Here is a 25,976-nt window from a genome sequence, read left to right as displayed (position 1 = left end):
TTAAAAAGTGATATTTATTATAACTGTTTCATTTTTTAATGATAATTAAATTAATGATTGAAAAAAAATCTCAAAAACAAACACTTAGAACTAAGGATAGGTACACAATAGGGGAAATATTATTTACAGAAAGTCTATCACCCTAGATGGATTTTTGTGGTTTTTTTTTATATAAGTATATAACATAATAAATAAGCAGTACAATTAATAAATTTTTCTTAAATATTATTATTACATGTATTTTATAAAAATTTAATTGATGTAATTTTTAATATTCTAAAAAAAAAATATTCAATGATATACAATTTTTTTTTTTTATTTTAATTTTTGGTTTCTTATATGAATATTTATGTTATAATATGTTACTTTTTATGCTTTACAAAAAGCTTGACTTAAATAAAAACAAAAAACTAACCAAGTAAACCTAAATATAAACCTGATCTTCAAAAAAAAACGATATATAAATTAAAAAATAATGAAAACTAAAACAACATTTCTAGTACTTATATCTTCTTCAATGCCAAAAAAGGCATTATACCTTTGAATTTAAGATGCACTATCGACAAAAATACATATTTGGCCTTAAAAATTAAAGAATTCAAATATCTTTGTCAGTGTAGAACACAGACAAGAGCATCGTCATAGTGTTTGTAATGAGGCAGACCATATGCAAATATATTTTTATATAGTCACATGTAACATGTTATAATACCACTTGTAAGAATTTTTTCTATATTTCTTCCACAAATATTTATTTATTTAACCGAACCATTATATTATACACATATATACTGAAAATACAGTTGCAATGCACTATTTTTTAATATTATATTGCATGTAAAAATAATATAAATTCTACTGAATAGTGGTGATAAAAAAGAGTATAATTTAGTTATTGTTTATTTATGTATTTTTTTTTGTTGAGATTTTAAAGCTAATTGTAGAATACGTTTTAATCAAGCATAATCACAAAATATTTCATGTATTTTACGATTACCTTTATGTCATTCAACGAATAACATTGCTTCATGACAGTTAACAAAGTTTGCCACCGATAATTAAAAATATTTTGATGCTAAAAACCATGTACAGTGGATCGACACTAATTTCCTCATTACATCAATAAACGAAAACCATAAACATGTAATGTATTTATTTTTTCTTTTAATTTTAGACATATCAACATAAATAAATCTGCCTCTGGATTATTTTTTAGTAATTTACACCTGTATTAAAATATATGAAAAATTAAGATGTTTCAAAATAAATAAAAAATTCAATGTAGTTGCATTTAAATCAAAAGTCATTTTTACAACACTGCTAATAACCGATGCCACTATTAAAAAAAACTACAGGTTCTAACAATTCATTTGCAAATTTGACATAATCAGAGTGAAAACCTTAGAATGTAGTGGACATATATTACATGTGTTTTGATCAGATAAATTTATCAACTGATCATTAAAAATAGCAGTAAATCTTTTTAAAGATAAAATTAATTAGTTATATTGTTATGAATGCTACCTTACCATATTCAACAAGCAATTGATTTAATTAACAAGATCTTCTTTGTGTGCACGCACACATTTTAAAATAGATAATAACAATAATACCAGAAAACAGCTACAAAGATTTGGACGCATCTTAAATTCTAGGAAATGTAGATTATAAGGTAGATGACAGTTACGAGCTAAGTAAAACTAAATCTGTTTCCAATTATATTCATATTAATTTGGATGGATGATCTATATTTAAAATTATTATATAATTAAAGATCAATTTCAAAGGCAGGGATGAATTATTTAAAGACACCATAATATGAATTACACTTTCATAATCATCACTAATCTGATTACAATTAAAAATTATCATTATAATAATAAGAAATGTACACATTATTAAATAAATTAAAATATATCTATATATGTATATAAATAAATCATTTTAATCAAATTTCTATTAATTATTAATCGGACATTTTTTCATATTTCTTTAACAAATCTACACAATAAAGAAAAAAATGATTAAAGATTACAAATAAAAATTTATAATTGTAATTGTTTCTGTAAAAAATTTAACAAAGTTTATAATAAATAAAAGAAAACAATATGTAACTGAATAACATTAAAATAGTTAAAAAAAAAAAAAAACATTGACTCTTAGAATTCTTACAATAAAAAAAATACACCACAATCAAAAAATTTAAGATTATTTAACTTTAAGCAATTGATTATTTTAAATATGTATACATATCAAATTATTATTCATTCGTCTTAATTATATTAGAGTAAATAAAGTCCAGAAAACTGGAATTCAATCGGCTGACTGTTGAATGGTAATAAGTATACGTTATAGATCTTATGCATACAATAACAAAAATGACCATCGATGAAATTTCACAAAAAAAAAAGAGAAATTAATCCACCCCACATTTTTTGTTTATGCTTCTATAAATCAAAACAGTTCAAGGTCACCTGGAATAAGAACATCGCGACGACTCATTCTATACGTATCATCATTACTATGACAGCGATAATATAACGCTTCCGATAACATTTTAACGACGCAATCATGACTCAATTTATCATAATATTTAACGATGCGTGTTGAACCGCCGGTCTGTTCTTGGTATACTTCTATTATATCATCATTCTGCATTTCCAACTGCTTTGGTGTGTCTTCATCATTAATACGTCTACCATCAAACAGAAACCTAAGTGACATTGCTGGAACACCCTAAAGCAAACAGACAAAGAAAATAACAATTTAAATAATTAATACGTAAATAGCACAGTTTAGATTTAGAAATCACAGTATGGAGTTAATAAATGTTATGAGCTGTTTCATTTCTTTACATTCTTAAATACTGACCAAGAAGTCACACCACCCGAACGGTTAATTGAAAAAAAAAAAAAAAAGGCAAGAACTGTTGACAGAATGAGCAATGGCTGTGCATGTGAAATTTAAACACCCCGAATGTTCTCAGCATTATTTAATATGAAAATCTGTGGGCGACTGCAAATATTAAAAAACATCACTTTGCCAACGTAGAATAAAGTTACCATATGATACCATGTGCAGTTTTTAAGTTAAAAAGAAAAGAGAAAACATTTTGAGGTCAAACTCTATCCATCAAAAAAGATTTATAACTTTGAACAAAGAATGACTGTGAAATATAAACCTATGTTTAGAACCATATGAGCAGAATGCAAGACATGTTAAAGTGCAAAGAAAGTAATAATAACAATGACTTCTTGAAGATTGTGACTGCTTATAACTGAAACTTAAGGATACGTAAATAAAGTCACATAAAAAAAAAAAGAATGGTTATAACATTGTATACAAGTTAAAATGCAATGATTATATGTTATACATAAAAGTAGACAAACTAATTTATTGATTTAGTTGCTCAGTTCATCCATCCCATCTAGCCATGGAGTTCTGCCACCCTGAAATCCTTTGCATTCATTACCTCAAGCCTGAGAGAATACTGATAAATAACAATTAAAGTCTGTTTAATTTACAAAAACAAACTGTGAATTGCGATTTCTTCAGGGCAACAGTTCGCTTAAAACTGAGTGATCTAAAGTATGCAGAACAGTCCACCTCCATCTTAAAAATAGTAATTATATCTGTTACCCATCGTTCATATAGATAGAAAAGTATTTTCCATGGTTAAATACACCAAGGAGGTGACCATAATTTCTCTTTTTATTTTATTTTACGTTTTTTTAGTTAAATAACCGGAGGCAGATGTAGCCACTTGAGTCACACGTATAATAATAGTGGCAGTGGCTGTGTTGGTTGAGCCACCGTGCCACACACCGTTGCACCTTTAAAACTACTTTTCTCAATAATCTAAAGAGATATTGAAAAAGACAAAAATCTTTATTGTAGAAAATGTAGTAATTTCAAATACTCCCAATGGTGTTCGAATTCGATTTGACCAACAGTTTGGCTACAGCAAAGTTGAATATTGGCAAGGAACATAATACAGTTATTGCAAAACAATTAAAATGGCCACCATCTTGAATGGTAAAACATTTCGTAATGACAATAGTGCTACGTTCTTTCCAAGTAAAAAACTACATTTATGCAAAATTCCAGCACAGTCAGTTAACTAGTTTTTGAGTGAAAGAGCAACAGATTATCACCAGCACAAACCACTTAGTATATAAATTTTTAAACACAAGGAAAAATAATTTAATAAAATAACAAAAATGATAAAGAAATATGGTCACGGAATAATACTGAGCAACACTACATATCTGAGGTGTGTGAGAAAAGTAATGAGATTGGTAACACTGTGAGTGATCTGGCAACGCTGTCTCTACCGGTCTGTACTAGACCGGTTTGTTCATCCCTTCCAAATGCTCAGTAAGAGTTTCAACTACATTCAGCGGACACATTATTTTTGACAGCGCCATTGGTGAAGATGTGTTTTTATTGTGCATTATGAAAATGGAGCATCGGAATTTAGAGCGACGTTGTGAAATCAAGTATTGTGTTAAACTTGGGAAATCCGCGAGTGTGACCTTTAAAAAGTTGAAACAGGCCTATGGAGAACATTGCTTATCAAGAGCACAAATTTTCCGCTGTCACAAACCATTTTTGGAAGGCCGAGAACATGTTGAAGATCAACCTTGCTCAGGGAGACCTTCAACTTCAAAATCTGACGAAAATGTTGAGCGTGCGAGGGTTCTTATGAGATCAGACTGTCGTTTAACAATAAGGATGATGAGTGAAAGTTAAATTTAAACACTTTCACTGTACATCAAATTTTGACAGATGATTGGACATGCGAAAGGTTTGTGTGAAATTGATGCTGAAAAACCTCACAACGAAACAGAAGGGCAATTGAAGAAATGTGTGCGATGATCTTGAGAGGATTGACAATGACCAAGAATTCTTCAATCATGTGATTACAGGTGATGAATCCTGAATATATGAGTATGTTCCTGAAAAATAGCGGGAAAGCGAAGAGTGGCACACTCTATCATCTACTTGATCAAAAAAATGTTGAATGAACAAATCAGAATTCAAAACTGTGCTGATTTGCTTTTTTGACAGCACAGGTATTGTGCATCAAGAATTTATTCCTCCAGGACAAACTGTCAACCAAATGTTTTACAAAGGTGTCCTTGAAAGGCTCAGGAAAAGAGTGATTCGTGTGAGACCAGACATTGGACAAGCGGATGCTTCATCATGACAATGCCCCATGTCACACGGCCAGTTCCATCAGGGAATTTTTTACCTCAAAACGTATTCCTACTCAACCCCCCTATTCACCTGATTTGAGTCCTTGTGACTTTTTCCTTTTCCCGAAATTGAAACATGTCTTAAAAGTACGTCATTTTGGAACTCTGGAGAACATTCAAAAGACTGACCAACTGATTAAAAGCCCTACCAGTTGAAGCCTTCCAGCGCTGCTACCAGGAGTGGGAACGACTCCGCCAGGGTATAGCTGCCCAAGGGAACTACTATGAAGCACATAATACACAAGAATAGCTATACTAAAGGGGAAGTACTGTAATCATGTAAAAAAATGGAGTATTGAATTTTTCAAACCTTTACGTTTAAAAATCCAACTAACTAGTTCATCTAGTCCAAAAAAAACATGTCGCACTGCTTATCTCAGGATTGACCAAACCGATTTTCTATAAATTAAGCTTAAATATTTCTTGATACAGGTCACTGATTATATTACTTTCTTTTTTAAATGTTATGGGGGTGTATAAATGTTATGTTGTAGATAATGTGAAAAAACCAATTTTAATTTTCTTTTCTTCCGGGGCACTTCAGAAAAAGCTAAACTGTGGAAAATTTGTTACCACATTGCACATGTAAATAGTCTAAAATATAATTTTTCAAAAAAATCAACCCCACCTCTTAAAATTGAAATATGTTTCTTGTTCTATCTCTCTTATATCATATTTGTTCTATCATATTTGTTCTTTCATATTTTGGGCTATCAAAAAAAATCTACAATTTTCCAAAATTACAAACACTGGGCCTGAAACCCACAATTGTTTTTCAACATTATTACATTCTTGTTTTAACCTTTATTAGAAAGAAAGGGTGTTTAGATTTAGAGAAAAATGTACCTTTTCTTTTTCCTATTTAGCCTCCAGTAATTACCTTTTAGATAATACTTCAGAGGATGAATGAGGGTGATATGTATGAGTGTAAATGAAGTGTAGTGTTGTACAGTCTCAGTTCGATCATTCCTGAGATATGTATGTTAATTGAAACCCAACTACCAACACCGGTATCCACGAACTAGTATTCAAATTTATTTAAAAATAACTGACTTAACTAGGACTTGAACGCTGGAACTCTCGACTTCCAAACCAGCTGATTTGGGAAGACGCATCACCACTAGACCAACCCAGTTGGTACAGGAGGAAAAAAAAGAAAAATTTACTTAAATCTGTTAAGCTTAACCTATATAAGAATATTTTTTAGAAAAATTGATTCTCTATCTCTAAAAAAAATATTTTGTTTTGTAGGTCTTTTTTAATGTTATTAAAAGAAAAAAAATTATTTTCTTTATCACTTTAAGGGCAATTAAATTTAAGTAATTTTGGCTCCCATAACATACACCATACTCAAAAAAGAAGCATTTTTTTTATTACTATCATAAAATTTATACTTCATTTTTCAATATTTTTAAACAATTATCTTTTAAATTATTTATTTTTTGCTAGGAATCACTTCTTTATAAATAAATTTTTCTAAATTTTCCTCACAGTGTAAGGGAATCCTAAAATCAAAATATTTTTTAATTAAAATTGGTAATTTTGATGCTTAAATTTTGTTTTGATAATCATTATAACCAATAAAAACAAATTAACAGGGAGGCAATTAAATATTTTCATAAGGTATGTAGTTATTAGTGAGATTAGAGCAGTTATTAGTTATGGGATTTCAGCTCAGCCGTAAGCTATATTGTATGCACATAATAAAAAGGATTATTAGGATGAAAGCTTTATCCAATAAGCAAACTCAGTCACACTTTGGGTTTTCTGTACAATAACAAATAAGTCCTTAAATATACACTATGTGTAAAAGCTACCCTTACCAAACAACACAAACACTAAGGACATCACAATTCAGATTCCCAAAGCCTGAGCATGGATCCAGCTAGCTCTAGCCAAATCAACAGAACACTCTTCCCAAATCAGCTGATTTGGAAGTCGAGAGTTCCAACGTTCAAGTCCTAGTAAAGCCAGTTATTTTTACAAGGATTTGAATACTAGATCGTGGATACCGGTGTTCTTTGGTGGTTGGGTTTTCAATTAATCACACATCTCAGGAATGGTCGAACTGAGAATGTACAAGACTACACTTCATTTACATTCATAAATATCATCCTCATTCATCCTCTGAAGAATTATCTAAACGGTAGTTACCGGAGGCTAAACAGGAAAAAGAAAAAATCAACAGAACACATTAAAAATAATAGAAAGAAGTATGTAGTAAGAAAGGGATTATCTAATCAGAATACAAAAAAAAATCTACCAAAAGAGTGCTTTAAGGACCCTCCAAGAAGTAGGTGGTCAATTTTGAGGGCATTGCCAGGATTTAAATATACATGATTTGTCAATAACTTTTCATTAAACAACGCAAAAAACTTAAGGTTTACCACACATAGGAATGGATTACATCCAAAATTGTAAATTTGATCGTACTCTCTCTTAACTGACTTAATTGAAACTGAAAATACTTAAGATAAACAAAAACTTCTTATAAACCAGTATATTCCTTTATATTTAATTCTTTTTTTTTTGTGATTAAATAATATATTTTACAACTTAGTCGGCTCCAGATAAATTTGATTATTTTTCATTGTAAACAGTCAATATTTTTCCTTTCTTTTTAATTAACCAATCATCCATATACCAGTGGTAAAATTTTTTGTTTCTACCAAGTGCAATTTTCAGTTATAGGATCAATAATACAAAATTCTATAAATTTTCTGTTGGATAAAACACTACCAATTCGCATCAAAAATATCTCCTAATTACATTTGTTTAGCACACTACAAGAATGTAAAAAAAAAGCCTTATGCAGTACTTTAATTGGTAATACTGAGAAATTACTTGATCAACTTCAGTTTTGATCATATTTTAATAAACACCATAGTAGATGTGCTTAGGATAAGGAAAACACAAGATTTAAATGATGGAAAGCAAGTTGGAATCAGGCTCGAAGTCAGTCACTGAAGATAACAAACAGTGATTTTTGTAAGGTGATTTTATCCATCATACACATGACTAGAACAGCATGAAAAATGTGGTAGTCTCTCTCGGTAGTGATTATATTTTTATTTAAACATAAATTTGACCAAGTGTCATAACAAATGGCGTTAAGACTAACCTTAATTCTAACCTCTCCACAGATAGCATCTAAACAGGTCTTGATAACTCACAACTGACTACTAAACAGCATGGACTTCGACTGTACATGCGTCACCTACAGTCAAACCTGTTTTCTGATCCTAACCATATCTACTGTCATATATATATTAAAGTATGAACAAAATTGAAATTGATGAAATATTAGAAAAAAAGGCAGGCCTACAGCTCGCCACAAATATGTTACATGGTTTACATTTCATTACAAATGATTTTGTTAAATGTTTTTGCCAATTGTAACTAAATAATGTTCACGAATTTAACATACTAACAATAACAAAAACGTTTACAACGAAAGCTTCAAAATTCTGAATATTTTTAGCAATTTTTTAACATAGCTCTAATCCACAATGTTTATCCCCAGAACACAAATATAATTTTAGATTAATCGTTCGAAAGAATGAATCTTTTTATGCACTGTGCGCAACTGCCCGGCACACCACCATTGGTCCATTCTGCACAAACAGCAGCTAAAATATAAATGTGAACACAAACAAACCCAACATCATCAATCCAATCCAACCCATAATCCTTTTTTATGGAAAGTGAAATTGCTCAAAATTACCCTTTAATGGTAGAGGTTAGCAGGCATCATATATCATATCTAGTAAGAGAGTTGTTTCACTAACAAATAATTAATAAAAATTTTCATCATTAACTTCCACTTATTAAATCTTTTATTCGACACATTTCTCAATTTCTTATCTAATAAAAAATACTACTTAAGATTTCTTACTCATAATTGCAGTAAAAAACAATCCACAATACAGACACGTTAAATTAAAACTCAGAATATTACTGTATAGATACAAAAATAAAAAGGAAAACAAAAAAATATTAAATCAATGACAACATAAAGAATCTCCACTTAAAAATAACATTTACCTGAAAGAAAATAAAGCCAAATCATAAAATTATGTTTACAAAATAAATAGAATGGAACACTTGTAAAGTATAATTATTTTTAATAAAGTGGAACAAAAAATAGAAATATTATATTTTTTCAATATAGACATCTGTTGTAATAGAAATTACTAATTGATAATTTTATACATATATTTTTATAATTAGCAACAAACATCATCATTAACACACAGATTTATATAAAGTTCAATGTAAACTTACCGACCTATTTAAATATTCTTTGAACTTACATATTCATTATTAGTTATTTATACACTACCTAAAGTAATGCAATCTCTATCATTAGTTGAAACTAATACTTTTCCTGATCAACTGAATTAAAATAGTAATAACTAAAACATCAACATACACATGCCAAATTACATGACGTGTTTTTTTTTAAAGAAGTTACCATTATGAAATTCCGCCGCCGCTGCTACGCTGCAGTCGGCATTTCACACATGCGCGCTGTGTACCCGCATCTGCCGGCAAGCCAGATGCCATTACGGAAATATTTGACTGTGTTTACATTTGTTTGCGATTACTTAAAATGCCTTTGTTGATCAAGAATCCCGCCGACTGTGAAATACGTAGTGTAATTTTTTTTTCTTAGTGCTAAAAGCGTGAATGTGACTGAAATTCATCATCAGATCAGTGAAGTGTATGGAGAAAACATTACGAGTGATTGAGTGGTACGAAAATGGGTTATTGTTTTTAAAGATGGCCGCAAGAATGTTCATGATGAACGAAATGGACAACCTTCTGTCGTTACTGAAGATTTGGTGCAGAAAGTTGACAAAAAAGTGAGACAACAGATGCTAAAATATTTTTCAGAAATATTTAAGTTCTGCTATTTATTTTTAATATATACAAAATATTTTCCTTCTTGTTATTTTATGTTTATGTGTAAATAAGGTGATCAGAAACATCAAAAACTTCTTTCTTTTACGAGGGTTTTTCAATAATTAAATGCATAAAAAATAGCAATAAAAACTATTTAATAAAAAAAAATGAAACTGTCTGACATTCGGTATCCTATTTTCTGTTTAGCCTCCGAAACCAACATAGGTATTACTTCAGAGGATAAAATGTATGAATGTAAACAAAGTGTAGTCTTGTACAGTCTCAGGTTGATTATTCCTGAGAAGTGTGGTTAACTGAAACTCAACCACCAAAGAAAACCGGTTATCAACAATTTAGTATGCAAATCCATATAAAAGTAAAAAAAGCTTTTACTTGGAGTTGAACCTTAGAACTCTCTCGACTTCAAAATCTGCTGATTTGCGATGATGAGTTTACTACTAGACCAACCTGATGGGTTAATGACAGCATCAAGTCACATCAATGACATGGCTGCAAATAATTCAGCAAGTGAGTTCAAGTGAATTTTTCAGTATTCAATATTATGAATCAAAAGATAAGGCAAACATTTCTCAGTTCTTATATTTTGTGCTATGAATGTGATAAGAGTAGATCAATCAAAGAAAATATGTTGTTTTGCAAATCAATACCTTGTCATGCAACAGGATAGATGTTTTTTAACATTAAGATTAGGCAAAAAGGAGTACATAGTGACAGTGCAAAGAAAGAACAGTGGTTCGCAGAAAAAATTAAAAGTTCATCTTATACCAAGGGCAGAAAGGAGGCACCACTGCTTCCTACATAGATATGCTCTTGCCGTAAAATCTCAAAAATAAATTCTTCGTAAAGCTGTAAAAATAGTTAATTTTATTAAAAGTCGATGTTTACAGACAGAATAGGCTGATAGGTGACTATACAATGAAATGTTCAGTATTTAAAAAAGAAAAAAAAATTAGGGTTCAAATACAGAGATAGAAGAACAATTGCTAACATTTACAGGAACCAAACAGCAATAATTGAAGAACATAAGAAAGAAGCCGTAATAAGAAAGGGAGTCTGACAAGGATGTTCCCTATCCCCGTTACTTTTAATCTTTACATAGAACTAACAGTTAATGATGTTAAAGAACAATTTAGATTCGGAGTAACAATACAAGGTGAAAAGATGAAGATGCTACGATTTGCTGATGATATAGTAATTCTAATGCCGAATAGCACAGGCAAAACGAGCCTTCAGTCAGAAATATAATTTGTTTACATTAAAAATTAATTTAAATGTCAGGAAAAGATTTTTGAAAGTACATGTTTGGAGCATCGCTTTATATGGAAGTGAAAATTGGACGATCAGAGTATCTGAGAAGAAAAGATTAGAAGCTTTTGAAATGCGGTGCTATAGGAGAATGTTAAAATCAGACGGATGGATAAAGTGACAAATGAAAAAGTGTTGCGGCAAATAGATGAATAAAGTAGCATTTGGAAAAATATAGCTAAAAGAATAGATAGACTTATAGGCCATATATTAAGGCATCCTGGAATAGTCGCTTTAATATTGAAGGGACAGGTAGAAGAAAAAAATTGTGTAGGCAGGCAACGTTTGGAATATGTAAAACAAATTGTTATGGATGTAGGATGTAGGGGATATACCAAAATCAAACGACTAGCACTAGATAGGGAATCTTGGAGAGCTGCATCAAATGACTGAAGAAAAAACAATGAAATGGGGCAAAATGAAAAATCTCTTCTTTTCCATTCAAAAGTCAGTTGGTTATCGCAGCGTAAAGTGTTAATCCAGTTATTGGAATTGAAAGATGAATTATTAATATCTTTCCAGGATGAACAAATGCGATTCTCAATGTTTTTACAGAATAATATGTTGCTGTTGGCTTACTTAGCTGGTGTATTTTCACATTTAAACGATGTGAATTTGAATTTACAAGGATGTAATAAAAACATTTTACTAATGACAGACAAAGTTCATGGTTTCATTAAGAAGCTTGATATCTGGATTATTCACCTTCAAAGCAAAACTTTTGATGTTTCTACTTACTTCTGATTATAGTGAAAAAAATTTATATGAAGACACTATTATTCACCACTGTTTGGATAGTATGAAAGTGCATTTGCGTGGGCTAAAATTTCAGTTGGCGGGGTATTTCCCAAAAGATAAAAATAATTTCTCAAAGAGATGGGTACTGAATCCATTTAGTAAAAACACTGTTGCAGCTGCTAAGTTACCAGTTGAGATTCAAAACAAACTCATCAAAATATCTGCCGATAATGTTTCGGCTTGGTCGTCGAATTGAATATGGAAATTTAGTCAGAGAAGCAATGAAAATATTAATACTTTACCTGTGAAAATGGTTTTTTGTCTATGGTTGCGCTAAAAACTAAACGTAGGGATCATCTTTTATCACTTGAAACCAATTTGCTTTGGTGTGTTTCTAGCATGGATCCACGTATGATGAAACTTTTAAATGATAAAAAACGCAACCATCTCATTAAATTATTTTCTTTACTTGTGTACTTATAAATGAAAGTAAAATATTTATAAGAAATTTTTTTTCTCATAAAGTGATTTTATTACTGTTAAGTTGTAGGATAATTTCACGATACCCCTTTCACACCACCATGGAAGTCAAAACCCACAGGTTGTGAAATGCTGATCCAGACAAAAAAAAAAATTTTGTATGCATGCAAATGTGTGTTGCACTGCTTTTGGCCTTATACCTCAGGACTGACCAAAGCGATTTTCTTGAAATTTGGCTCAAATATTTCTATACATAAGGCACTGATATTAATTTTTTTTTTTAATTTAAGTAGGAGGAGATATCATGGAAAAACCAATTTCAATTTTTTTTTCAGAAAAAAAAAACGTATTTTAGAGAAATCTTTATTAAAGTATATTTGTTACCTATAATGTATTTATAGTAAAAATAATACATAAAATAATAGTGAGGTTTTAAACTGTTATAGCTTCGAGACAAAGCAATATAGAGAGGTATGAGCTCTATGCTCTAAATTAAAGAGAAATGTATGCGCATTATGTTTCCAGTATGCACAAGCAGCACATAGCAAGCTTTAATCATGTTTGTGGTGCAGAGGAAGGTTCAATGTGTGTTTGTCATGTTATGTTTGAATCAGTTACACATGTTATATACACACACTGATTCATTCACAGAAATTCAAGAAATGTCTACTACATTTCTTGAATTTTGTCTACATTTTTTTAAATTATCAAGTTTTTATGAAAATTTTCTTTTTCTTATTCTAGCCTCTTTCTCCGATATATTTAGAGAAAACTTTACTTAAGTAAATTTCTTAGACTTCACAACCTATATACAAATATTTTCTATTTATAATTATATTAATATAATTTATTCCTCACATCTAAAAATATATATTTTGTTTTGTGGCTCTTTTAAAAAAATTGTTTATTTTATTTGTACTTTTCTTCATCACTTAAAGGGCTGTTAAAATTAAAGTAGCTTTGGAATTTATATTAATTTCAAACCAAAAATGGGAAGCAATTTCTTCATTATTTTCATTAAAGTTATACTTTATATTTTCAATATTAAATAAACAATTCTTTTTTAAATTACTTGTTTTTGTTAGGGATCGGTTTTTTATAAACTAATTTTTCCTAAATTTTCCCCACAAAGTAAGGAAGACCTTACTTAAAAATCAAAAATCTTTTATTCAAAATTTGGAAATTTTGTTGTTTAAATCTTATTTTGGTAATCATGTAATATCTTACCAGCTTTGGTTTTTATAAGGTTAAATATTAGTAAAATTTCATAAAAAAGAATATCATATGTACGGATAATATGCATATATTTTTCAAAATGCCCCATAAAAATCTTCACATAATAACATATTACTTTAGTTAATTTTAAAAATATTTGTATATGTAAGGAACAGTTAATATAAAATTTAAATAACTTGCATAATATTATGCAATTTCACAATACAAATTATAAGTAATTTAAAACACATATAATTAAACCAAATTAATTAATTACAGAGTATGAAAAAAGTCCTACAATGCTACATACTCAAATATTTAAATAAATCATAAACAAACATTAAACTGTAATACCAGAATATTAAAGCTCTATCCTAGTATATGATAGATATATTTAAAAAAATATATTAATAACTATTTATTTAAAAGTAAAGTAGTTAAACTGGTAGGTTTGATAGCCTAGTTGACAAAATGATTAATAATTATAGTAAAAGTTTCAGGTTAGAATCCCAGTTTAGACTTGGTACTATTACTTTTTTTTAACACTAACTCATCTGAAAACCAAATGCTCATTTTGACATAATCTCAGACAATGAGATCATACCACTTTCAGTGATGGAGTGGTAACATCTCTTATTGGAAGTTCTAGATTCAAGTCTCGGTCAGGCATGGCACTTTTCACAAGCTATAACATCCATTATCATCAATCAGTAACTGATACTGGGTGTCAGCCTGTCGTTACTGTATAAATAAATAAAAATCACATTTATAATTTCTTTTCTACTTGGATGTATAAACAGAATGATTCAGGAGGAAAGGGAAATAATTTGGGAACTATTTTAGAGATTTAAATGAGGAAAAAAGTTCATATAAATATATGTCAGAAAACGTTCTGTTACAAAGTTACGGCTAGCAATGTCACCAGAATTTCAGTTCACCTGGTGAGATGAGATCATACTGAAATTGTTAAGTTTTGTTTTTTGGCCTGAAAAATGAAATAAAACAGGTCACAGAACTCTATTTCCTGTAATTTTCATGATATACAATATAAAACAGAAATATTTCGTGATGAAAAACACTTTTTTTTTGTTTGAAGTATAACTTTGTTAAATGACTAATAAATATGTAAATCTTATTATCAAAACTTGTAGAGAATTTAATTCTGAGAAAATTAATGTAATTAAATCTATGAAAAAATAAAGTTAACTTATATTATTAAAAACAGTTGCAACATGTCTTATCATAATAGAACATCTCACAGGGATAAATTATCTGGAATTTTTTAACAATGAACTTCTTTAAGCGCTAGAAAATTTCTCATTGGCAAAACAAATTGAAATGTATTACCCACTTGATGGAGTACAAACATATTTCACAAATTAAGACAATTTTCATATGAAAAATTTACTGGTAAATGCATCGGACGTACAGGGCCAGTAAATTGGGCAGCTAAATCACCTTCCCTTAGATTACTGTTTATGGAGATGGATGAAATGCAAAATATACAAGCAAAAAGTACACAAGTGATGAACTGATCGTTCACTTGCACTCAATGCTGCTGTCCTGAAAATGATATCTGAACTGAAATCTGGGCGAATAACAAAACGTATTCGAACACACATTTTCATTATTTCAAACTGTAGAATCATTTCCCTTTCCTCCTGAATCATCCTGTTTAAACACCAAACAACATACTTATCAATTTTTGGGCATATTACTCATTACACATCTCTAAGTGATTATATAATAAAAATTACATCATAAATTCCAATATATAAGTTCAGAACCTAAAGAATAAGATTTTAGAACCTAAGTCAAAATTTAAAAAATTGGTGGAGGAGGCGCAAGTTAAATACAGACACAAATTAAAATTTTCTAATTTTTATATATGTATTAAAATAAAAATGACCATTAATCAAAAAGATTTTCCACCGCTATTCTTTATCACTTTCTTCAATGCAGTTACCAATAATATGATTGTTAACGATAAAGTGAAACTTCCCCGTTTAACAGGGAACTTCCAATAATGGACTCCCCTTAATTCCATATAGTTTTATACTCCCCGGCAGTTTTATAGTAGTATTAATGGATAAAATACATCTCAATAATGAACCTTGTAATTAATAAGATGCGGACAATGAATTTATCAATAAAGACTGTTCAATCAGTTCTGTAAAGCAGACAGCAGGAATAAAACTTATAATTTTCCTTGTTTTATTTTATACTCAGTATGACCGATTTGTTTATCTGTTATGAATTACATCACTTCCCGCCTAGATGCTGATGTTGATTTCAATCAATTCATCTTCCAGTGTGATTTTTTTCATCAGTTACTGTGCAAGTATATACTGTACATTGAACATGTGTAATATTTTTATTACCATTTAGTACTGTATTTTTTATCTTAGTAAATTTTCTATAGATACGACAAACATTTTGATGTTGGGAAAACTCAGGTATGTGATATCATAAAAAGCAAATTTGATATCCTAACGTGATGGACTGAAAATGACAATCAGTTAAATTAACATCCATTTCCTAAAACGCCAGGCTAGTAGTTGACATGACATGAGTAATTTTGCAGGGTTCATGCTACTAAAATTCCGTTCTCTGAAACTTTGATATGTGCGAAAGCTCTAGAAGTTGCCAAAGAACTCTGTATGATGACTTTAAAGCATCAGGTTGGCAAAATAAATTCAGACTTGGACAAAACATTTTGCTTAAAAATGCTTGCGGTGAAGCTGGAACTGTAGATGAGAATTTGGTGCCAGAGTGGAAGGAAGAATTAAATGAAATATGCGTGCAATATAATAATGGAACATTTTTAATTGTGATGAGATAATGTGTTTGAAAGAGGAAAAATATACAGCACGGAAGAAATCAAAAGGAAGACTGATTGTTAAGTTGGCTGTGAATATGTCAGATGAATATGAAAAACCATTACAACATTTTATGGGTGTAAACATAAATTCATTAGAAATTGAACGAAGTTAACAGTCAACAATGAATTTATGGATGCTGTTTTATGGATTCATATGCAAGTTACTACTACAGTGAGAAATTGTTTCGTAAAAGCCGATATTGAACCTCCACAACTAACTTCAATTCCAACACTGTAAATTTTGCTGAACCAAATGAAAATTCTGTGAAACAAAGAAAATTTACAAGAACTTATTACAAAGACCCCCCCCCCCCCTGCAATAACCTGAGAATCCTATATAACCTGTGTATGTCCTACAACAGCAGCTTAACAGAAAATTTAGTTTGCCGAGAAGCAAAATTACTTTTCTAAAATTGTATTAACTATACAACACAAATAAGTAATTTTTTTTTTAATTGTAATAAATCCAGTTTGTTTCCAAATTATTTTAGTGTTTATTAAGAAACTGAAGAAAGTTTCTACTAATATGTTAGCCTATTTGAAGATTGGGTAACAAAACATGTTTCATTCACTGGAGTCAACATTTACTTAAAAAATGAATAAAAATATTTCTAGTCATAGACATAATTTTGGTGGCATTGGAAAGGGAATTTTTAAACTATATTATACGGTTAAAACCCAAAGTTTTAACTTTTCCACGGACAATTCCCCCTTAAAACATATCTTCCAAGCATGTATAATCGACTGTAATTTATAAATTTGTAAGAAATTTAGTGTCATTTAACTGATGAAGTCACAATTCAAGATTCCTGCTCAACTTAACCATATTCTTAACTAAATTAATTGAAACTAAGAATTTAGTCACAAAATAATATACACTACACATCTGTAGTGCAAAATAATGAAAATTTGGGTGTGCGTATTGTAGTACTTACACGTCATAATTCGGGTGGAAAGTATTTCCGATGAATAATTTCAACTGTAACAAATATCTTAGCTCCTAAACAAGGAATATTCCACATTTCATCAAATTCAAAGGTGAAATCCATAACCGTAACCGTATGTAGCAATTATAAAAAAAATTTATAAAATTTCAAAATAAATTAAGTTTACCTGCTGCTTATATTTTAGCAAAAAATGCTAATATTCATATGTTAGCACAGTCTGTGGGCAATATATGTTGATTTTTGTTTAATTTAAGAAGATTGAAAGTATTCTTTCCCACTTGTTACACAATCACGTAGAATCTAAATATAAGTTTACTATTTAGATAAAACATTAAAACATGTCAGTTAGTTTTTCTTCATTTGACACCCCCCTCATTAACAAAAAATAATAACTGAACAATTTACCTCATAAGTTTTCTTTTTCATTTCAAATTCTCTCCATTGCATTTTGGTAAAAAACTTTAATCAACACAAAATTAACTCAAAATACTACTTTCTACAAGACATTTTTAATCTACAGAGATTCATCTGATGATGAAAAGTTTTCTTTTAATATAATTTACTCGTTAGAGATGTAAATGTATTTTAAGGGTCAAAGATTTCAAGGGACAAGTATTTAACAGTTATAAATGACAATCTAAATTAAATATTAACATACAAAGAATCCACCTAAACTTAGACAATTATAACTAAAACAGTACTTAAAATCTTACCACTCTTTCACTGTACGATTTTTTTAATTTTCCCATTTGAGTAGTCATTTTTACTCTGAAGTGGATTTCATTAGAATCCTAAAAAAAAAGAAATACAAATCAAACATCAAATTGCATAAAATAAGTCTGATCTTCTGCAGTATATCCTCCCATTTTTGAGAAGTTTAAAATTAAAATATAAGTTGAAACTACAATTTGTGTACTTATGTTCCTGGCAGTATATTAATAAACAATACTGTTTATACATTTTGATTAAAATCAATATTGAGACCAGTTTATTTGTTGAAGGTTTCGTTAAGATAACAGACTCACTATTCTGTCAACCATAATAAAAATTTTGTAGACCTATTTTCAGGGCCCATATGCAAACAGTAGAGAGTATGTGGGCATTAGTTAAATGTAGAAATAAGCGTGAATGTAGACATGCAGATATCTCCCCTTGACTCATTTCTGTTAATATTGCAGAAGTCTCAATCAAGGGAACGACTTGTTCAACCAGATACAAGCCACCACGATAACAACATCCACAATTTTATTACCTACACCTAGGTGCTGGCCTCTGTGGTGCAAGTGGTAGCATCTCGACCTTTCATCCGGAGGTCCCAGATTCAAATCCCAGTCAGACATGGCATTTGTACAAGCTACTTGTCATTCACCTCATCCACTGAAGCAATATCTAACGATAGTTCTGGAGGTAAAAAAAAAAGGTAGGATAAGCCACCAGGTTGGTCTAGTGGTGAACTCATCACAAACATCTGATTTTGAAGTCAAGAGTTCTAAGAGTTTATATTCTAATAGAAGCTTTTATAAAGATTTGAATACTTCATCACAGATATCGGTGTTCTTTGGCGGTTGGGTTTCACTTAATCACACATCTTAGGAATGGTTGACCTGAGACTGTACAAGATTAAATTTCATTTACATTCACATATATCATCCTCATTTATCCTCTAAAGTAATACCTTACAGTTGTTCTGCAGGCAAGAGGATAAGAGAGAATAAAGAATAAGGTAGGATAGGTTTTTCTTTTCTTTTTTTTTTGAGATATGGAGGCATCTATCACAGAAGATCCACTAAGTCTATTAAAAGTAATTAACTAAAATAACAATGCATCGTAAAAAGAATATGACACCTACATTATTCATAAAACTTAAAATTAAAAAAAGAAAAACTGCATTGTTCTGTAAACAGACATTTTTTAAAACTACATAACTCCAAAATGGCATAACTATCCCTAATCAAGCATCCACTGTCTTCTAAGTGCAATCTACACTACTCCTTTAACACTAAATTTGTTTACTCATTTTCAGTTTTTAATATTATTTAAAAAGTATTCTATGTAGTATAACATGAAAAACATCAACAAATGATTTGATTATTACCTAGCTAAATTTATACAGCAAAAATGATGATCTTAAAATTTCTTCCCTTCCCTACATCATAAAATTCACGCTTCCCTCAATGAACTTATACGCATCAAATATGTTCAAAAATTAACCATATAAATAATGAAATAACAAAATGGTTAAAATAAATCAGAACATACTCATTGGTTACTACAGATATTTATACTCAATTACAATTCCCTACAACAGAGAACTTTTCCAACAATTTGTCTAATTGTTATAGTTTTCTGTTACTTTTGTTCAACTTAATTAGTTCATACAATTGTGGTTTAAGCATTTCAGACGACAATGGAATATGATGTTTATGTATCCAAACATTCATATTGTTTCTTCCATGATGACACTGGAAGTTTTTCAGATAGGGTATTATGATACTCAGAATTGCCATTAACTACTACAAACTCAGGAGGAAGGTTAGGAACTAATTTTTCTTCAGCCCATTTCAAATATTAAAATTAAGCATTCGGTACGTTTCAAGAAGATGTTCGCCACTGATAAGGTGATCTGTAGTTACTCAGTTAGTTACTCTAGTTAGCCAGTCAGTTGTTAGATGGTGTCACTGAAAAGCAATATTGAAATAACAAAATAAATAAATAAAATTTTACATATAATCTAATCAAACTAACCTAAACTCGCTTCGCTTGCTAGTGAAGGTTAACAATTGTAGGTTAAGTTTGGTTAGATTATATTTATAATTTTACATCCTATTTAGAAATTAAGTTTCTTTATTAGCTAAGCGATAGCGATAGCCTTTCAGTGGCACCATCTAATAACTAACTAACAACAGATCGCCTTATTGGTGGCAAGCATCTTCTTGAAAAGTACCAAGTATTCACCTTTATTTATTGTTAAATGATGTCCTGCACCGCTGTCATCAGCCTATGATTTTGCCATTGAATTAAATGATAAAACAGGATTCATGTAAGTATACGAACGCTCGGTTACATTTTCTAAAATCACTGATTTAGTGCAAATATTTTATCCTTTTCTACCTAACATCATGTTTTTCAACTACTACTTTCATTTTTTGTTTTGCACCACTTAAAACCTAATTCTTCCAAAATTCTTCATAAAATTAGTTTCACTGTTGTTAAAATTAATTTTAATTTTCAGTTCTTTACAGTTTGTTAACAGTTGGGAGCTCCCTATCTTGAAATTCATTCACAGTTCGCCTAACCAAACCTTTATCAAAATCATCTAATTAACTGGTTTAGAATTTTTTTTCAGGGTGATGAGCAAACATTCTGATTCCTCGGATTGAAGTTCTATTTTTCATTTATTAAGCTTTGAACCTGAATCCTGGAAACTATAAAGGCAACTGCAATTCTCTCTTCACCTTCTGTATTAAATTCGCCTTCTGCTTTTGTCAATTTTTAATTTTTCTACAGCTAAAAATTTTTTCTTCATGAAATCATATACATTGTTTATAATTTCGCACACCTGTCTTAAATTCAGCCATAACTACTTTAAAATTTTTTAACCGTAAACCACGATAAAAATTTTTCAAAATTTTATATTGTATACTAATTGACAGTAACAAAATACACAACACGCGCCAAAAGAATCGTACCAAAAGACAGAACCACAGAACTGAACTTAATATACATGAAAAAGCAAATGAGAAACAAAAATAAAACTAAATAGATCTTTTTGTATTTGAAACATGTCACTTTCTTAATACTGTAAACACATAAAAATACAACATTACTTTGTAAACAGTTGCACCATGTTTATACTACTAAGAGAAGCCTAATCATGGTGTGCCAATGTTTCAGTGAACAATATATAGCAGTGACATTATAGCAGGCTGATCTGCAAGGTCAGTTATGTGGCAGCTACTATACTTCCCTTTTTTTATATAACACTGAATAAAAACTTAATTGGTTAACAACATATTTTTGTTTAATTTTTATTTTATAAATAAATACATTTCATAATTATAACTGTAATAAATAAATGACCGAGATAGTATAAGATGTTACAAAATCATCACAAAACAAACCAAATTTTACCTACAGAAATTCAATTTGTTAATAATACTAAGGTGTTCACTTATTACAAATAAAAGGTTAATAGTATAATTGCAAATCAATCTTTTATTTTAATCGGTAAATAATATTACATTACACAGGCTGATTCACAAAGAATGAAATAAACTTCCAGGATATGTTCTACTGGTGAAAATAAAGAAAATTGATACAAACATAAGTTTGAAAATGCTTTGTTGCGAGTGTCAGCTAGTGAAAGATTTCACGCTGATTTCTGCGCCTTCCCAGAAATTAATAGACTATAATTTTTGGGACCCAAACTGAGAGGTAAATTTAGTGGTTTTACATGAAATATGACAGAAAACTGATCAAGTCCCTAAACTGTATTTTTAGTAGTTTTCAAAATATCTACAATAAAAGCCAGAAAATTGGAGGGGTCAAAAAACATATAGATAATTGGAGAGGGTACTATGTAACTTACAAGGGATGTGAATCAGGTGCCATTCCAACAAATAATTTCAATTGCAACAAATAACTTCAGCCCTAAATAAGGTATAATGCAAATTTAATCAAAATCAGAGGAAAGTCAGTAAATGCACATTATAATAATAATAATGTTACATTAATTGGAATATCATTCATAAACCCTAATTTTTTTCATATATACATAAAACTTTGTTAAATGACCAATAAAATAAAAAAACTAACTATAAAAACACAGGATATGATGTTTGGTTGAAAAATGTCTTCATTGTAAGCTTCTTCCTTGAGGGCAAGTCAAAAATTATGTACACTTTCGCCAAAACAAACCTTCAAGGTTGAAAAACTGCTTTCTGCACAAGCATGCTTAGAATTGGTATGATTGCGGTCACATAAACGAAATTTGATCCTGATTGCGACATTTACTTCCTGGATATTACAGTACAAACATGTCCACTCAATTAGCAGGTTGCACAATGAATAATGAGCAGTAATCAGATTTTTCTTGCTGGAGGGTGTGAAGGGGCTGAAATTCATTGTAGACTTTCATCATAATACAAGGACAGTGCTCTATCATGTAAAAACGTTTTTTCATGGATTTAGAAGTTTAAAAGAGCCAATGAATAAGTTGCATGAAGAGGTAACTGAATGCCTGTCAACCTCCACCACAGACAAGATTCAGCAAGCTTATGAGATGGTTCTTGTGAATAGGCAAGTTACCATCAATGAGGCAACATCAGTCATTCCATCAAATCATCCATGATTAGCTCAGCTTCCATGAAGTCTATTGTTGAAGAAAATATGGGTTATTACATGAAAATGCCTACCCACACTGTTCAAATCATAAAGCTGAATTTTGAACTAACATAACACCCTTCCTACAACCCAGATCTTGCTCCCTCCAACACTAATCTGTTTGGGCAGCTCAAGGATGCTTTGCAAGGTTGTCAAGTTTCTACAGACTTAGACGTGCAGTTAGAGGCTTTGTGAACAACTGAAAACCTTCCTATTAGAATGAATAAGCAATATTATAGATTGCTGGACCAAGTGCACTGACAAGGGAGATGACTATGTTTAAAAAATGATGTACATATTGAACCCCTAACTTTATATAAATAAATTGTAGAATGAAAAGTACAGATAATTTTTGCCCTTGTATATATAAATTTAATTAAGTAAACAGAATAGAGAAAACACATTATCATTAACAAGTTGGTAATGGTTAGATTTCTGACAGTCTCATTTATTCTCCTACAGTTTCTTTTATCATTTCATCTTCCTCATTACAATATATGCAAAACTATGTTTCAAGTCATATGGTATTAAAACTAAGATTACCCCATTTTATCGCACTGTTGTTAATAAATAGAAATAAGTATTATGAAAGTCTATCGGCAAAGAAATTCTTGGCTACTCTTTTTTTTTCACCTACATTTCTATTGTGGACAAGCCATTATTCCTTCTGTAATTATATACAATTATGGACTCGCTTTCAATTTTAATGAAATCTGAAATATACCTTTATACCTATTTCAAATATTACGAGTAGTTATTTGTTACAACTGAAAATATTTATCAGAAATAGCTTTCAATAAAATTATATTTCTCATGAGATACATAGTACAATCACAAAAAATTTGCTAATTCACTGTAGAAGTGTAATAAAGGTTAATTTCAAATTAAATAATTGGTTATTGTAAACAATTATGGACTCAGCCTGCCAATCAGCCAATTAAATATTTAAGTTTAACTAAACAATGTTAACAAGCAAAGGAAGTGTTATTTAAGGTTAACTTGACAAATGTTAACAAGTGAAGCAAGTGTTATATTTGCTGGGAGCAAAGGAAGTTTGATACACTGAATTCTTTTCTTTTTCCTGTTTAGCCTCCAGTAATTACTGTTGAGATACTTCAGAGGATGAATGAGGATGATATATTGATATATACATATAAGTGTAAATGAAGTGTAGTCTTGTACAGTATCCGTTCGACCATTCCTGATATGTGTAGTTAACTGAAACCCAACCACCAAAGAACACCAGTATCCACGATTTAGTATTCAAATCCGTGTAAAAATAACTGACTTTACTAGGACTTGAATGCTGGAACTCTCAACTTCCAAATCAGCTGATTTGGGAAGATGCGTTAACCACTAAACCAACCCGGTGGGTTTTAGTCACCTAACCTAACCTTAATGAACCTAACTAAATTATATTTCAGTTAAAACAGGTAATAACTCTGTATAGAATGATTATTCCATATTTTCAAAAACCCACACCATAAGCTTAACCAAACTTAATTCAGTCAAGCAAATCTAATCTTTCTTAACTTTTCTGAAACCAAATTATTTCGTGCGAACATGTTTTATACCACTTGTACAGTACTGAACTGTGAAATTTTTGGTATACTATTTAACTTACAAGGGATGTTACTCAGATGTCAGACATTTCCAATGAATAATTTCATTTTAATAAATAACTTAAGACCTTTAATAAGGTATATTTCAAAAGTTCACCAAAACTGGAGATGAGTACATAATTGCAAATAATTACCAAACATTTATTTTTCAGTCATCAAGTAAGATTTAAAACTGAAAAAGAAGTTATCACTTAAGCATACAAGAAAAAATTAAAAAACTTCTATTGAAATTAACCGTGATTATAAACAAATCATGAATTACAACATGCAAATTCAATCAATAATTAAATTTTATGAAATCCTATGTAAAAATCAATTATTTAAAATTCAAAACAATTATAAACCACAAAACATATTAAAATATTGTTAACACAACATTCAGTTAACTTTGGGAAAGGGTAAAAAATGTTCATATATTTTCACAAAAACCATGACAAATTGTGGAGAAAAATTGAAAGTCAGAAATAACAAAAATATATTAAAAGGTTTATTAAGAATTCCTAATCACTATAAAAAAAAGATTCCGTAGTTCAAAAACTGCACTTCAATTTTTTCAGGAAATAAACAAAGGAATCTTATTAGATTTTTGAAACAGTTGTTATAAATGTAACAAACGTTCAACTTTCTTCAAGTTAGATTAAAAACTTTTTCCTGTGATATAACAGAAAAGTAAGTAAAACTAATAATAACACGGCAATTTTTTTACGCAAATGAATATGCTACACGGCTAGGAGTGTACGTAAAACAAAATTCTACAAAATTACATTACCATTTAATACGTGCGACACATCATGTGGTAAAAGGTTATGTTCAAACACTTGCTGCTTAAAAAATCTCAATAACTAAAACAATTATAATATTTCACAAGTAGAACTTAATGTAATCTAAATACAATCTACAGAAATAAATAAAACAATAATAACTTACATTCCCTACAACTTTCAGTTTTATGTATTCTGTGCTCGAGTCACTGGGACCGGAGTCTGGTTTCTGCTCCTGCAATAAAAACAATTGACTAATAACAAAAAATATATTTAAATTTAACAAAAAGTAAATGCATTACTAAACTTACACAATTATCTGACATAAATATTAATTAACAATTCATTACCTGATTATCTGACATTATCGAGTACACGCGATACTAACTGAACGGAACAAATAGACTACAGCAAGCAACAACCAATATGGCGCCAATTTTGTTGAAAACACCGCCTTCTAA

The 25,976-nt window shown here is 29.9% G+C and overlaps 1 protein-coding gene across 1 annotated transcript; it reads right to left on the bottom strand.

Annotated features, from left to right (window-relative positions):
• LOC142333648 (small ubiquitin-related modifier-like) lies at positions 1-25,976 on the bottom strand. The gene is made up of 4 exons (XM_075381027.1): positions 25,866-25,976; positions 25,682-25,750; positions 18,464-18,541; positions 1-2,736 (listed from the first exon to the last, which is right to left on the bottom strand). Exons 1-4 carry the CDS (start codon positions 25,878-25,880, stop codon positions 2,455-2,457), a joined length of 444 nt encoding a protein of 147 aa, XP_075237142.1. The 5' UTR covers positions 25,881-25,976; the 3' UTR covers positions 1-2,454.

Source organism: Lycorma delicatula, chromosome 13 (assembly GCF_047948215.1).
Source record: "Lycorma delicatula isolate Av1 chromosome 13, ASM4794821v1, whole genome shotgun sequence".
Classification (NCBI taxonomy): domain Eukaryota; kingdom Metazoa; phylum Arthropoda; class Insecta; order Hemiptera; family Fulgoridae; genus Lycorma; species Lycorma delicatula.
This window is presented reverse-complemented; position numbering and strand designations above follow the sequence as displayed.